The sequence below is a fragment of the Trachemys scripta genome, chromosome 1 (genome assembly GCF_013100865.1).
Source record: "Trachemys scripta elegans isolate TJP31775 chromosome 1, CAS_Tse_1.0, whole genome shotgun sequence".
In the NCBI taxonomy this organism is placed as follows: Eukaryota; Metazoa; Chordata; order Testudines; family Emydidae; genus Trachemys; species Trachemys scripta.
This window is the reverse complement of record NC_048298.1, coordinates 336169609-336184089: the sequence shown is the minus strand read 5'-3', so window position 1 is coordinate 336184089 and position 14481 is coordinate 336169609. Positions and strand designations below refer to the sequence as shown.

General features: G+C 49.1%; 1 protein-coding gene across 1 annotated transcript in view; it reads right to left on the bottom strand.

Annotated features, from left to right (window-relative positions):
• The window catches only part of DCHS1 (dachsous cadherin-related 1), an 87837-nt gene that overhangs the window by 21637 nt on the left and 51719 nt on the right, over positions 1-14481 (bottom strand). The window contains exons 12-13 of the mRNA XM_034780105.1: positions 13714-13827; positions 6343-6554 (exon numbers count right to left, since the gene is read on the bottom strand). Coding sequence (XP_034635996.1) covers positions 6343-6554; positions 13714-13827 — 326 coding nt within the window. The remainder of the gene's footprint in view (positions 1-6342; positions 6555-13713; positions 13828-14481) is intronic.

Below are 14481 nucleotides of genomic sequence, written 5' to 3'. Positions count from 1 at the left end.
AACCTGTGATGACATGGCTGTCACTACGTTGGTCTTCTCTTGCATCTGCTGTTTGCGATGCGAAAGGAGTGCAAGGTCATCGGCAAAATCCAGGTCATCAAGCTGGGTCCACAACGTCCACTGGATTCCGTTCCTACGCTCATAAGTGGATGTCTTCATAATCCAATCAATGACAAGGAGAAAGAGAAATGGTGACAACAAGCATCCTTGTCTGACTCCGGTTCGCACCTGGAAGCTGTTTGTAAGCTGCCCTCCATGGATCACTCTACAGTGTATGCCATCATATAAGTTCTTAATCAGGTTGACCACCTTTGCTGGGATGCCATAGTGCCGAAGGAGCTTCCAGAGAGTCTCTCGATCCACGCTATCGAATGCTTTTTCATAGTCAACAAAGTTGATGTACAATGAGGAGTTCCACTCCATAGACTGCTCGACTATGATGCGAAGCGTTGCTATCTGGTCCGTGCATGATCTATTTTGCCGGAAACCTGCTTGCTCATCTCGTAGCTGTGGGTCGACGGCATCCTTCATTCTCTCTAAGAGAACTCGGTTGAAGACCTTCCCTGGCACCGACAGAAGTGTGATTCCTCTGTAGTTGGCACAATTGCTGAGGTCTCCTTTCTTGGGGATTTTAATAAGATATCCCTCTTTCCAGTCTGCTGGAATCACTTCTTCTTCCCATATCTTCTCAAAGAGGGGGTACAGCATTTCCACTGAAACATCCAGATCTACTTTCAGGGCCTCTGCTGGAATATCGTCAGGTCCAGCCGCCTTCCTATTCTTCATCATAGTGATGGCTTTTCTGATCTCATCTCTGGTTGGTCTATCACAATTGATTGGAAGGTCTTCGTTGGCTGGGTCAATGTCTGGTGGATTTAATGGTGCTGGTCTATTCAGGAGTTCCTCAAAGTGCTCCGCCCATCTATTCATCTGTTGTTCTATTTCTGTTATAGACTTTCCCTGCTTGTCTTTGACGGGACGCTCTGGTTTGCTGAACTTTCCAGACAGTCGCTTGGTGATGTCATACAGCTGTTTCATATTACCGTTGTATGCTGCCTGCTCCGCTTCTGCTGCCAGTCCATCCACATAATCTCTCTTATCCTTCCTAATATTCCTCTTCACTGCTCTATGGGCTTCAGCATACTCTTTTTGCGCTTTAGCCTTTGCTGCTCTAGTCCTGCTGTTATTAACTACTGCCTTCTTCTTCTTTCTATCTTCTATCTTAGTCAAGGTCTCTGCTGTGATCCACTCTTTCTGCTGATATTTCTTAATTCCAAGCACTTCCTGGCATGCTGACCTAAGTGTCTCTCTCACTTTCTGCCATCTGTTGGATACACTGTCTTCCTCTTCCTCAGACCGATCCTGTAGTACTGAAAACTTATTCTTCAGCGTCAGTCCAAAATCTTCCTTGATCTTATGATCCTTCAAAAGGCTAACGTTGAACTTCACTCTTCTATCTGACGCGTCTATCCAGTTCTTCTTCAGCTTCAGCTTCAATCTGGCCACCACTAAGTGATGGTCGGACGCTACGTCTGCTCCTCTTCTAACTCTAACGTCCTGCAAAGATCTTCTGAACTTCTTGCTAATACAGACATGATCGATCTGGTTTTCTATCATGCCTGCTGGCGATACCCAGGTACTCTTGTGGATCCGCTTGTGAGGAAAGATGCTACCTCCTATGACCAAGTTGTTAAGTGCACACAGATCCACAAATCTCTCTCCATTCTCACTCATCTCTCCCAGAGCGTGGGTCCCCATGACTTGTTCATATCCTGTGTTGTCAGGTCCAATTTTGGCATTAAAAATACAAGAACTAGGGGTCATCAAATGAAATTAATAGGCAGCAGGTTTAAAACAAATAAAAGCAAGTTCTTCTTCACGCAGCGCAGTCAACTTGTGGAACTCCTTACCTGAGGAGGTTGTGAAGGCTAGGAATATAACAGAGTTTAAAAGAGAACTGGATAAATTCATGGTGGTTAAGTCCATTAATGGCTATTAGCCAGGACGGGTAAGGAATTGTGTCCCTAGCCTCTGTCTGTCAGAGGATGGAGATGGATGGCAGGAGAGAGATCACTTGGATCATTGCCTGTTAGGTTCACTCCCTCTGGGGCACCTGGCATTGGCCACTGTCGGTAGACAGGATACTGGGCTAGATGGACCTTTGGTCTGACCTGGTACGGCCTTTCTTATGTTCTTATACGAGCCTTTGGTGATGGACCTTGTCAAAGGTTTTCTGGAAATCTAAGTACACTATGTCCACTAGATTCCCCTTGTCCACATGTTTGTTGACCCCTTCAAAGAACTCTAATAGATTAGTAAGACAAGATTTCCCTTTAGAGAAATCATGTTGACTTTTGCCCAACAATTTATGTTCTTCTATGTGTCTGACAATTTTATTCTTTACTATTGTTGCGACTAATTTGCACGGTACCGACGTTAGACTTAACGGTCCGTAATTGCCGGGATCACCTCTAGAGCCCTGTTTAAATATTGGCGTTACATTTGCTATCTTCCAGTCGTTGGGTACAGAAGCCGATTTAAAGGAGAGGTTACAAACCCTAGTTAATAATTCTGCAATTTCACATTTGAGTTCTTTCAGAACTCTTGGGTGAATGCCATCTGGTCCCGGTGACTTGTTAATGTTAAGTTTATCAATTAATTCCAAAACCTCGTCTCGTGACACTTGAATCTGTGACAGTTCCTCAGATTTGTCACCTACAAAAGCCGGCTCAGGGTTGGGAATCTCCCTAACACCCTCAGCCATGAAGACTGAAGCAAAGAATTCGTTTAGTTTCTCGACAATGACTTTATTGTCTTTAAGCACTCCTTTTCTATCTCTATCATCGAGGGGCCTCACTGGTTGTTTAGCAGGCTTCCTGCTTCTGATGTACTTAAAAAACATTTTGTTATTACCTTTGGAGTTTTTGGCTAGCCATTCTTCAAACTCCTCTTTGGCTTTTCTTATTACATTTTTACACTTAATTTGGCAGTGTTTATGCTCCTTTCTATTTACCTCGCTAGGATTTGACTTCCTCTTTTTAAAGGAAGTCTTTTTATCTCTCACTGCTTCTTTTACATGGTTGTTAAGCCACTGTGGCTCTTCTTAATTTTTTTTTACCGTGTTTCTTAATTTGGGGTATACATTGAAGTTGGGCCTCTATTAGGGTGTCTTTAAAAAACGTCCATGCAGTTTGCAGGGATTTCACTTGAGTCACTGTACCTTTTAATTTCTGTTTAACTAACCTCCTCATTTTTGCATAGTTCCCCTTTTTGAAATTAAATGCCACAGTGTTGGGCTGTTGAGATATTCTTCCCACCACAGGGATGTTAAATGTTATTATATTATGGTCACTATTTCCAAGGGGTCCTGTTATTATTACCTCTTGGACCAGCTCCTGCGCGCCACTCAGGACTAGATCTAGAGTTGCCTCTCCCCTTGTGGGTTCCTGTACCAGCTGCTCCATGAAGCAGTCATTTAAAGTATTGAGAAATTTTGTCTCTGCATTTCGTCCTGAGGTGACATGTTCCCAGTCAATATGGGGATAACTGAAATCCCCCACTATTATTGAGTTCTTTATTTTGATAGCCTCTCTAATTTCCCTTAGCATGTCATCATCACTATCACTGTCCTGGTCAGGTGGTCGATAATAGATCCCTAATGTTATATTCTTATTAGAGCATGAAATTACTATCCATAGAGATTCTATGGAACATGTGGATTCACTTAAGATTTTTACTTCATTTGATTCTACATTTTCTTTCATATATAGTGCCTCTCCCCCACCTGCACGACCTGTTCTGTCCTTCCGATATATTTTGTACCCTGGAATGATTGTGTCCCATTGATTGTCCTCAGTCCACCAGGTTTCTGTGATGCCTATTATATCAATATCCTCCTTTATCACGAGGTACTCTAGTTCACCCATCTTATTATTTAGACTTCTAGCATTTATGTACAAGCACTTTAAAAACTTGTCACTGTTTATTTGTCTGCCCTTTTCTGATGTGTCAGATTCTTTTTTATGTGAACGTTTCTCATCTGATCTGGCCCTTACATTATCCTTTTCCATCCTGTTCCTGACTACAACCTAGAGAATCTCTATCAATAGACTCTCCTCTAAGAGAAGTCTCTGTCCGATCCATGTGCTCCTCTGCAGCAGTCGGCTTTCCCCCATCTCCTAGTTTAAAACCTGCTCTACAACCTTTTTAATGTTTAGTGCCAGCAGTCTGGTTCCACTTTGGTTTAGGTGGAGCCCATCTCTACTGTATAGGCTCCCCCCATCCCAAAAGTTTCTCCAGTTCCTAATGAATCTAAACCCCTCCTCTCTACACCATCGTCTCATCCACGCATTGAGACTCTGAAGCTCTGCCTGCCTACCTGACCCTGCGTGTGGAACTAGGAGCATTTCTGAGAATGCCACCATAGAGGTCCTGGATTTCAGCCTCTTCCCTAGCAGCCTAAATTTGGCCTCCGGGACGTCTCTCCTACCCTTCCCTATGTCATTGGTACTTACATGTACCACGACCACCGGCTCCTCCCCAGCACTACACATAAATCTGTTTAGATGCCTCGACAGATCCACAACCTTCGCACCAGGCAGGCAAGTCACCATACAGTTCTCCCGGTCATCACAAACCCAGCTATTTGTGTTTCTAATGATTGAATCTCCCATTACGAACACCTGCCTTTTCCTAGTAACTGGAGTTCCCTCCCCCGGAGAGGTAACTTCAGTGCGAGAGGATACCCCAACACCATCTGGAAGAAGGGTCCTAACTATGGGAAGGTTTCCCTCTGCTCCCGTTGACTGCTCTGCTTCCCTGGGCCTTTCATCCTCCTCAACAGCGCAGGGGCTGTCTGATCGGAGGTGGGACAATTCTACAGTGTCCCGGAAAGCCCCATCAACATACCTCTCTGCCTCCCTTAGCTCCTCCAGCAGTTCCGCCACCCTGGCCCGTATGCGGTCTCTGAGGGCCAGGAGCTCCTTGCACCGCTTGCACACATACGCCACCCGCCCACAGGGCAGGTAATCATACATGCCATACTCAGTGCAATAAACTGGATAGCCCAGTAAATGCAATGAAAATGATTAGGGGGGCTGGGGCACATGACTTACGAGGAGAGGCTAAGGGAACTGGGATTATTTAGTCTGCAGAAGAGAAGAATGAGGGGGGATTTGATAGCAGCCTTCAACTACCTGAAGGGGGGTTCCAAAGAGGATGGAGCTTGGCTGTTCTCAGTGGTAGATGACAGAACAAGGAGCAATCGCCTCAAGTTGCAATAAGCCACTCTGGCGCCGATCTCACGCTTCTGGCTCAGACCCACGGGCCATTTCAGTTCTGATCTCACACTTCCGGCACAGACCCACGGGCCATTCCAGCCCCAATCTCACGCTTCCAGCTCAGACCCATGGGCCACTCAGGCCCCAATTTCATGTTTCCGGCTCAGACCAACAGACCGTTCCAGCCCCAATTTACACCCCCTGGATCAGACCAATGGGCCAATCCAGCCCCAATTTACACTCCCCACCTCAGACCAATGAGCCCATCCAAATCCTGTTTGCACCCCCATTCCCCCCCCCCGATCAGAGCAATGAGCCCATCCAACCCTGATTTTCCCTCCCTCAATCAGCCCAATGGGCCCATCCGGCCCTGTTCCGCCCCCCTGGTCAGACCAATGGGTCTATCCAGCCCGATTCCCTCCCCCCAATCAGACCAATGGGCCCATCCAACCGTGACCTTCCCCCCGATCAGATCAATGGGCCCATCCAGGCCCAAATTATACCCCCCTATGCCAGGCCAATGGGGCCAGGCAACCCTGATTCCCCACCCCCCGCCCCGGATCAGACCAATAGTCCCATCCAGCCTCAATTCCCCCCCCCTTGCGATCACACCAATGGTCCCATCCACCCCTATTTCCCCCCCCATCAGTCCACTGGGCCCATCTGGCCCTGTTCCACCCCCCTGGTCAGACAAATGGGTCCATCCAGCCCTGATTCTCCTCCCCGATCAGAACAATGGGCTCATCCAGCCCTGACCCCCCCCCCCGATCAGACCAATGGGCCCATCCAACCCTGACCCTCCCCCGATCAGACCAATGGGCCCATCCAACCCTGATTCCACACCCCAACCCGGATCAGACCAATGGGCCCATCTAGACTCAGTTCCTCCCCGATCAGATTAATGGGCCCATCCAGCCTCGATTTCTCCCCCCCCCATCAGACCAATGGGCCTATCCAGCCCAGTGCCCTCCCCTTCCCAGCTACAGACCCCCTGCACTCTGGTATCCAGAGCTCACATGTGAGGCTCCCATCGCCCCATCCTGGGGCTCCCCCCCGGTGGTACCTGTATGACGGGGGAGTCGTAGCTCTGTGACTCCCAGATAAAGGCCACGTAGTTCTGCAGCTGGAAGCGTGGCAAGTTGTCATTCACATCCTGCAGGTTGAGGTTCACGGCCATGAAGCCAAAGGAGGTGGCAGTCTCTGCTTGAACTACGAGGCGCAGCCGAGGGCTTGACTCGAAGTCCAGGCTGCTGGAGTCCTGCACTGAGATGGCACCTGGGAGAGGATGGGGGGTGAGCCCGTGCATGGAGTCCCAGGGTCACCAAGCTCACTGAGATGGTGCGCAGGCCCATGCACGTGCACACATCCGTACATAAACATCTCCACGCACCCACATATCTATCCAGCTATCTGTGGCACATCTGTGACCCCAGGACTGCAGTACTGGTCGCTTCACAATTGTCACTGCATTTCTCCTCACACTCCTGTGCGGCAGGGCAAAGCTGCTAACCCCCTACACAGTCAGGACGGACGCCCAGGGACCAGAGAACTGGCCCAAGGTCACACAGGGAGTTTGGGGCAAGTCCAGGAATTGCTGCCATCTTCAGCCTAGATGTCAAGATCAAAGACATCACAACCCAGCCAATGTCCTGCACAGACTCTCACCTCATTAAGGTAGTGGTCACTGCTTTGCCAGGCAACAAGACAGACCTATGATCCTGATTCAGTTGCAAAGACTCAGGGACTCCACTAAATTTCAAAGACAACTAAAGGACAGCAGCACTCCACCCACAGAATGAGGACCTGGTGACTTGTTACCATTCCACACTAGCCTCAACCAGCAACACATTGACCCCAAAGAGCCTCTTCCTCCCCATCACCCACACAGCTTTCCTTGGTTTGCTGACAACCTGAGCCAGATGAAGAGAGTAGGGCAGAAATTTAAGTGCCAAAGCAGAAAACAAAGACTGATGCAGACAGGATGAAACATAACAAATGTCTCCAAGCCTATGGCCAAGAGACCCTTCCTATGAGCATCATTAAAGCTGACAAATCCCACCCCAAGGAGCTATCCAGGGTGGTAAACTGCTTCAGCAATTCTGGGTGCCTACAACTTGCATCTGAACCCAGCACCAAGTGCTGCAAAGGACTATATTCTACTGCACTGAGAGATCATGCATAGTCAAGAGGGCTTCTCAGACAGCCTGGATCCACCCTGCCTGCACTCACCATCCAACAGCCTGCCTGAAATCCTGGAGTCCAGTATATTTACTCCTCAAGAAGTTCTGGACACTCCAAAGGAATCTTGACACAGAACTTGTGCACCAGACCCCTGCCCTTTGTGGCTGGTGAAAGAGATAATGAACAACTGATGCCACTCATGACTGTAATGGCCAATGACTCATTCAGAGGACTTTTTCCTTCCTCCATTGAACATGCAACAGCGTGACCAACACTGACATAACCTGGATACGTCAGTTATAACCAACTATCACTCAGTGTCAAATCTCCCATTTCTTAGCAAGCTCATAGAGAGAAGTTGGCCAAAGGACAACTAGAAGCTCATCTAATTGAACCTGATGTATTAGATCCAGCACAATGTGGAGTCAGGCATATTGAACTGAAAAATGCTCTAGTGGCACTGATGGATGATCTCCTGCTGTCAATGGTTAGAGAGCAGACATGCACGCTCATCCTCTTGGGAATCTCTGCAACATTTGACATTGTCAACCATGAGTTACTGCTGTTTCACCTGAGAGGTGGCAGGAGCCCAGAGGAATGCACTAAAATGGTTTGAATCCTCCCTGGAGGGATGCACCCAATGAGTACTGATGGGAAACTGCACCTCCACCACCAGACCCCTCACCTGTGGAGTCCCACAAGGATCAGGTCTCTCTCCGGTCCTTTTCAACATCTACATGCAGCCACTAGGTGAACTGGTCAGATGACGTGGACTCAAGGGTCAGCAGTATGCAGAGACACACAGCTCTGCCTGTCCTTCACCATGTAAGACATGGAAGTTCTTTACTGTAACTGGAAGCTCTTTGAGATGTACAAAGCAACAGAGAATCCTGTGGCACCTTTAAGACTAACAGATGTATTGGAGCATAAGTTTTCGTGGGTGAATGCCCACTTCGCCGGATGCATGAGATGTACAGTCCTTCTCTGTGTTTCACATGGGGGTATGTATGCACGCCATGTGCCCGAGTCTGGAAATTCTTACAAGCAGTGTCCATTGACCTACACGTCTGCAGTAGGTTTCCTCACGCTCCCGACTGAGGGTATAAGAGACAGTGCAGGCTGACGCCTCTCCAGTTCCTCTTCTTTGAATTCAACAGGGTCCAAAGCAGAGGGCATGGAGGGCGGGCAGTGGAATACAGATAGGGGGCCACATATCTCAAAGAGCTGCCAGTTACAGTAAGTAACCTCTACTTCTTCGAGGGCTGGTCCCTATGTGTATTCCACATGTGGGTGATTGACAAGCAGTGCTCAGACTGGAGATGGGTGTGAGGAAGCCAGCGACAAAGATGCTTGGAGTACTGCAGTTGCCACTGCTGTATCCTCTGCAGAGCTGTGAACTAACGCGTAGTGTAGCAAATAAGTGAATGGAGCTTCAGGTGGCCTCCATGCAAATATCTTGCATTGGGACCTCCTTCAGAGGTGCTATAGAAGCAGCCTGTGCTTTCATGGAGTGAGCTGGGACACCTCTAAAGGAAGAATGTGTGCTAACCTGTAGCACTCTAGGAGGCATCCAAAAACCCACTTAGAAATCCTTTGAAAGGATATAGCATGACCACATGATCTTTCTGCTAAGTCTCTTCTCTTCAGTAGAAGCATGGTGTGACGAAGTGGGACTGTTCTTAACGTTTCCTCTGAATACTGTGTGGGTGCCTCAGTTTCTGGCTGAACCTCTGTCGCCTAGCAACTAATGGCCAGGCCCTTCCCCCCTGCAAGGGGATGCTAAAGGTGTGGGAGAAGAAAGAGGTCAGGTGACCTCCTGGCCCGGGAAAGGAACTCAGCAGAGAAGGAGGGGCTGGAGGTGGTGTCAGTTTGGAGCTGGCTGGGGACGGGGAGTGAGGGCAGACGGGGGTGTCTGGCTCGCGGGACCCCAGAATGGACCCGGCTGAGGGATCAGGTTCTCTGGACCTACAAGCTCTGTTTTAGACCGTGTTCCTGTGATCTAATAAACCTCTGTTTTACTGGCTGGCTGAGAGTCACGTCTGACTGCGAAGTGGGGGTGTGTGCAGGACCCTCTGGCTTACCCAGGACCCCGCCTGGGCTGACTTGCTGTGGGAAGTGCACAGAGGGACATATGCTGAATGCTCCAAGGTCAGACCCAGGAGGTGAAGCCGTGTGAGCTTCTTGCCCTGCAGACAGTCTGCTCCAAGGGAGAGGAGATCCCCAAAGTCCTGACTGGCTTTGTGGGGAGCAGTTCCAGAGCATCGCCCGGGGACTCCGTGACACATGGGGTTTCAGAAAAAGGACAGGTAAGTGGATACTCTGGTTGATGTGGAATTCAGAAACAACTATGGGGAGAAATTTAGGATGCAGGTGAAGGGAAACCTTCTCTTTGTGAAAAACTGTATACAGAGGGTCTGCCATGATGGCTCCTAGCTTGCTGCCGCTCCTGGCTGAAGTGATAGCCACTAAAAATACAATTTTTATGGACAAGTTGGGCCAATGCAGACCAAGGATTCAAAGGGTGGTTTAATGAATGTCAACAGGATGAGATTAAGGTCCCTTTGAGATGTAGGCTGGTGGAAGATCCTGATCAGGCCCTTCATAAACCGAATTGTAACTGGGTGGGTGGAGACAGACTATCCGTCTGCCGGAGGGAGGGAGGCACTAATCACAGTGAGGTGGATGCACAATGAACTAAGAGAACTGAGAGCTTTAGGGACAGGAGATAATCAAAGATGATCAGAATACTTGCAGTGACTGGAGAATGTTGATTGTTTGTGCCCCGTGCAGAGAAGCGCTTCCATTTGGCCAGGTAGCAGGTCCTAGTCGAATCTTTCCTACTTTGGCTAAGGATAGCTGACCGGGAGCCAAGCAGGAATTTTCTATTTCCAAACCCATCCAAACACCTGTCCGTGAGGTGGAGTGAGCCTGGGTTGGGGTGTCTGATTCTGCCCCCCTCCTGAGTTAGGAGGTCAGAGAAGGGGGGATCTTGAATGGGGGGGGGGGTAGGCTGACATTGTTAGGAGTTTGGTGAACTCTGGAGAAACTCTGTTGCTGACCTAATCTCCTGGCAGGAGGAGTCTATCAGGAGCCAGTAGTTCACGTATGGGAAAACTGTGTAGCCCTGATGTCTCATCTGGGCTGCCACCCCAGCGAAAACTTCTGTGAACACTGTCACTAGCCCAAAGGGAAAGACTCAGAATTGGAAATGTTCCTGGCCCACCATAAACTGAAGGAACCTCCTGTGGGAGGGGTGAATGTCTATAAGGAGGTCGAGAGCCGTGCACCACATCTCCTCCTGAAGGTGAGGGGATTACTGATGCCAATATAATCCTCCTGAATTTCGAATTTCAAAGATGACGAGTTGCCGAAGGTCCAGAACAGGTCTCCACCTTCCTTCTTTTTTTGGGGACTAGGAAATATGGAGAGTAGAACCCTTCCCCTTGATGCTGAGGTGGGGTACCTGCTATTGTCTCTCAGTGTAGAAGGGATTTTGCATCCTGTTGAAGAAGCACCTTGTGAGAGCAATCCTTGAAGGAGGACGACTAGGAAAGGGTTTGTGAGGGAGGAGGAGAGGAACTCTATGGATTATTCCTGTTGGATAATCTCCAAGACTCAACTGTCTGTGGTGATCAGCTGCCAGTTGTGGATGAAGAGCATGAGAAGGCCCCCAAAATAATGGGGAAGAGATTGTGCCATCAGGGGTGGTAGGTGAGTCTTGACCAATGGCCCGTAGCAGGTGGCTGGGAATGTGTAGAGGGTGTGTTGGTAAAGGGGCTGAGGAGTGAGGTCTCTGAACCCTCTGGCATTTCCATGGAGGCTTAGCTGGACGCTGGTAGTAGAACACATGAGGGGAGGAGATGGCCTTGATTTATACGTTTGTCTCTGGTGTTTCCTTCTGGGGACTGGTGTGTAGATCCCAGGGAGCACAGGGTCGATTTCAAGTACTTTCATGAGCGTAGGGACTCATCTGACTTCTCATTAAAGAGATTTTTCTCATCAGAGGGAACATCCTGAATGGCGCTCTGGACCTCCCTGGGAAATCCTGACAATTGTAACCAAGAATCCCTTCTCAAGACTATACCAGTGACCAGATTTCTGGAGGCCGTATTTGCTGCATCCAATGCACCCTGAAGGACTGTTTTCACTACTCACTTGCCTTTCTCTACGAAGGACTGAAATTGCGCTCCATCCTTTGGGGAAATTAGTCCTTAAAGTTCACTAGCCTGGAATAGTTGTTAAAGTCGTATTTCCCTAACAGTTAGCAATGCAAAATTGTAGTCTCATGGAGCAAGAGACCTTCCTCCTCAAGAGTCCCAGCCTCTTTGGGCCCTTGTCTGTTGGGGTCGTCCTTAGATATTGCGACCTAGCCCTTTCTGTAGCTGCCTGTCCCACCAGCGAGTTGGGGATGGGATTGGAGAACAAACATTTGTCTCCCTTGGCGGGGACAAAATGGCACCTCTTGGCTGTCTTAGGTGTGGGGCGTAGGATGCTGGTGTGTGCCTGCCCCATTAGCCAGTTCTAGTGGCCGCATTAACTGGAAGGGCCACTGTATTTGGTTCTTGAAGTTGCAAGATATCTAGGAACCAGTGTTGTGGATCCTGGGCTTCCTCCAGTGGTATCTGGAGTCATTGGCAACACTTTGCAGTAACTCCTGGTATGGCCGATGGTCGTCCAGCAGAGATGGAGAGGAAGGAGTGGCTGCTTTGTCCGTGGATGAGGGTGAGACTTCGATTGGAACTGTCCGTACCTGTGGATCCAGGTGAGTATCTTCCTCTTCAGACACTGACATATCTGGTTTGTGGCAAAAAGGAGAGGAGAGGACCTGGGCATCTGCCTTAGAATCCCATAGTCCCCAGTAAGGCCAGAAAGAGGGGTCAGTCATTTGTGGAGGACTCCATGAGATCAGGTGCTAGCAGTCCCTAGAGAAGTCGTATCTGGAGGATAGCGAGCGTCTCTTCATGAAAATACCGGAGCAGCCAGCACATCTGACTCGTCCAAGTCCTAAACCTGCTCCTCTGGTAATGGCAAGGCCATTGATACAGGAGCACTCCTGCCTGATGGTTGGAGAGGAAACAACTCCTGGGACACTGAAGTAGTATCCTCCTGCACTCTAGTAATGTCCCTCAGGAGGGCTGGGCTGGAGAGGAGGGGAGACTGCAGGTAAGGAAGGAATATATCCTCTGGTGTTGTGTAGGTCTCTGTGTGTCCCAGTGTCCGTGGGGCTCCTGCTGGTACTAGTGCAGTCCTGGAGGTAGTGCGGTCCTTAAGTGTCCAGTGATGGTCTCACTGATCCTGTATAGGGGTAATATCACCTCCTTGCTCCTACTGGATATTACCCTGCTTATCCAGACCCCCAGAGTCGTATTTGCCCTCTCAGCTAGAGCACCACTCTGGGAGCTCATGTTCGGCTGGATTCCACCAGGACTCCAAGTCCTTTTCAGTGGGCTTGTCTAAACTAACAATAAATCTACCCTGCACTAGCCTGCTCCACACTACCTGTTCCCTAGTGCACTTTGCTCTACTCCCATTTCACAGCAGGGTAAATCAAAGGGCACAAGGGAACGTTGAATGCGCAGCAGCAGACTCCACATGAACACTTAGTGTGCAGCAGGCTAGTGCAGGATAGGTGTACACCCCAGCTTGCCACGATTCACACAGATATGCTCACCATCACTGTTTTGCATCCTTTATGCCTAGAAGGATGACCGGGTATTGGCTGCATTAAATAACATGTTGTGCAAATGAGCTTACCTTACTAGTGATCCAGGTCACTCTGTAGCACTGACCTGTCCCCACCATTATTTACCACTCCACCAATGTTTGTGTCGCCTGCCTATTCTCTCAGCTGTTACTTTGTATTTTCTTCCAGAAATGGAAGAATGATGAAGATACTGAATAGCATTGGGCTGAGAACAGATACCTGCAGAACCCACTAGAAACACCTCTGGATGAGGAGTCCCTGTTTACAATTACTTTAAGATCTTTCCGTTAGCCCATTTGAATCTATTTCATATAAGCGAGGTTGGGATTGTTAGTTAGCACTAATGCTGTATGGGATGAAGTCAGCTGCTGTACAGAAGGCCTCATCTCCTGGCCTAGGGATTTCCAGCTGGAGTGAGCCAGGCAAATGCACAGGCAAGCAGGCAGGCCTACACAAAGACAGGGCATTGGGGAGCCCTGCAGATCACTCCATTTATGCTTTCCCATAAGGCTGTAGTATCACTCCTGTGTTCCCTCCTGCGCCACATACCTGAGCTGGGCTGGATGAGGAAAGCATTCTTCTCATTGCCACTCACGATGCTGTAGGTGATGCGCCCTGAGGAGCCCCCTGCGTGCATGGCCTGGATGCTCACCACCGCGGTGCCTTGGAGGAGAGTGAAGACAGCATGAGTGTTGCAGTGACACCCCAGAAAGAGGGGAAGGGATGAAGAGGGTTGGGAGCGAACATGGGTGTGTGGGCACATGAATGAAACTGCACGGCTCCTGGGGGACACTGGCAAATCTTCGAGACAACCCTAGGGACTGCCACTGTCATTTGGAGAGAGATCAAGTGGGTTAAAGTGTATGTGTGGCGGTGCCTGAGAGCCAGGATACCTGGGTTCTATCCCTGCCTCTGGTGGCGGGGGAGCAGAGGATAGTGGGTAAGGCGGAAGGTGAGGGGCTGGAAGCCTGAGTTACATCCTTGGCTCACTGTGATCAGTCCACAAGTACTCCTGTTCTTCTTTTTGCGGATACAGACTAACACGGCTGTTACTCTGAAACTTGTGATCAGTCCGTATGTCTGAGCCTCCCCTGGAGCCCCAGTGACCCCCAACTATGCTTCCAACTGATGTCCTCGACACTGCCTCCTTGGAACCCACTTTAACCCTACTAACCCTGTGACACTACGCCCCATATTCTTCATAGAGATATTGTTATGATATGAATATGGCATAACTAAGATGTGTTTCATGCAAGATTGGTCATGTGAGATATCATTGGAAAGGTTATGATTTACTGAATGTGATTATCCTATTTG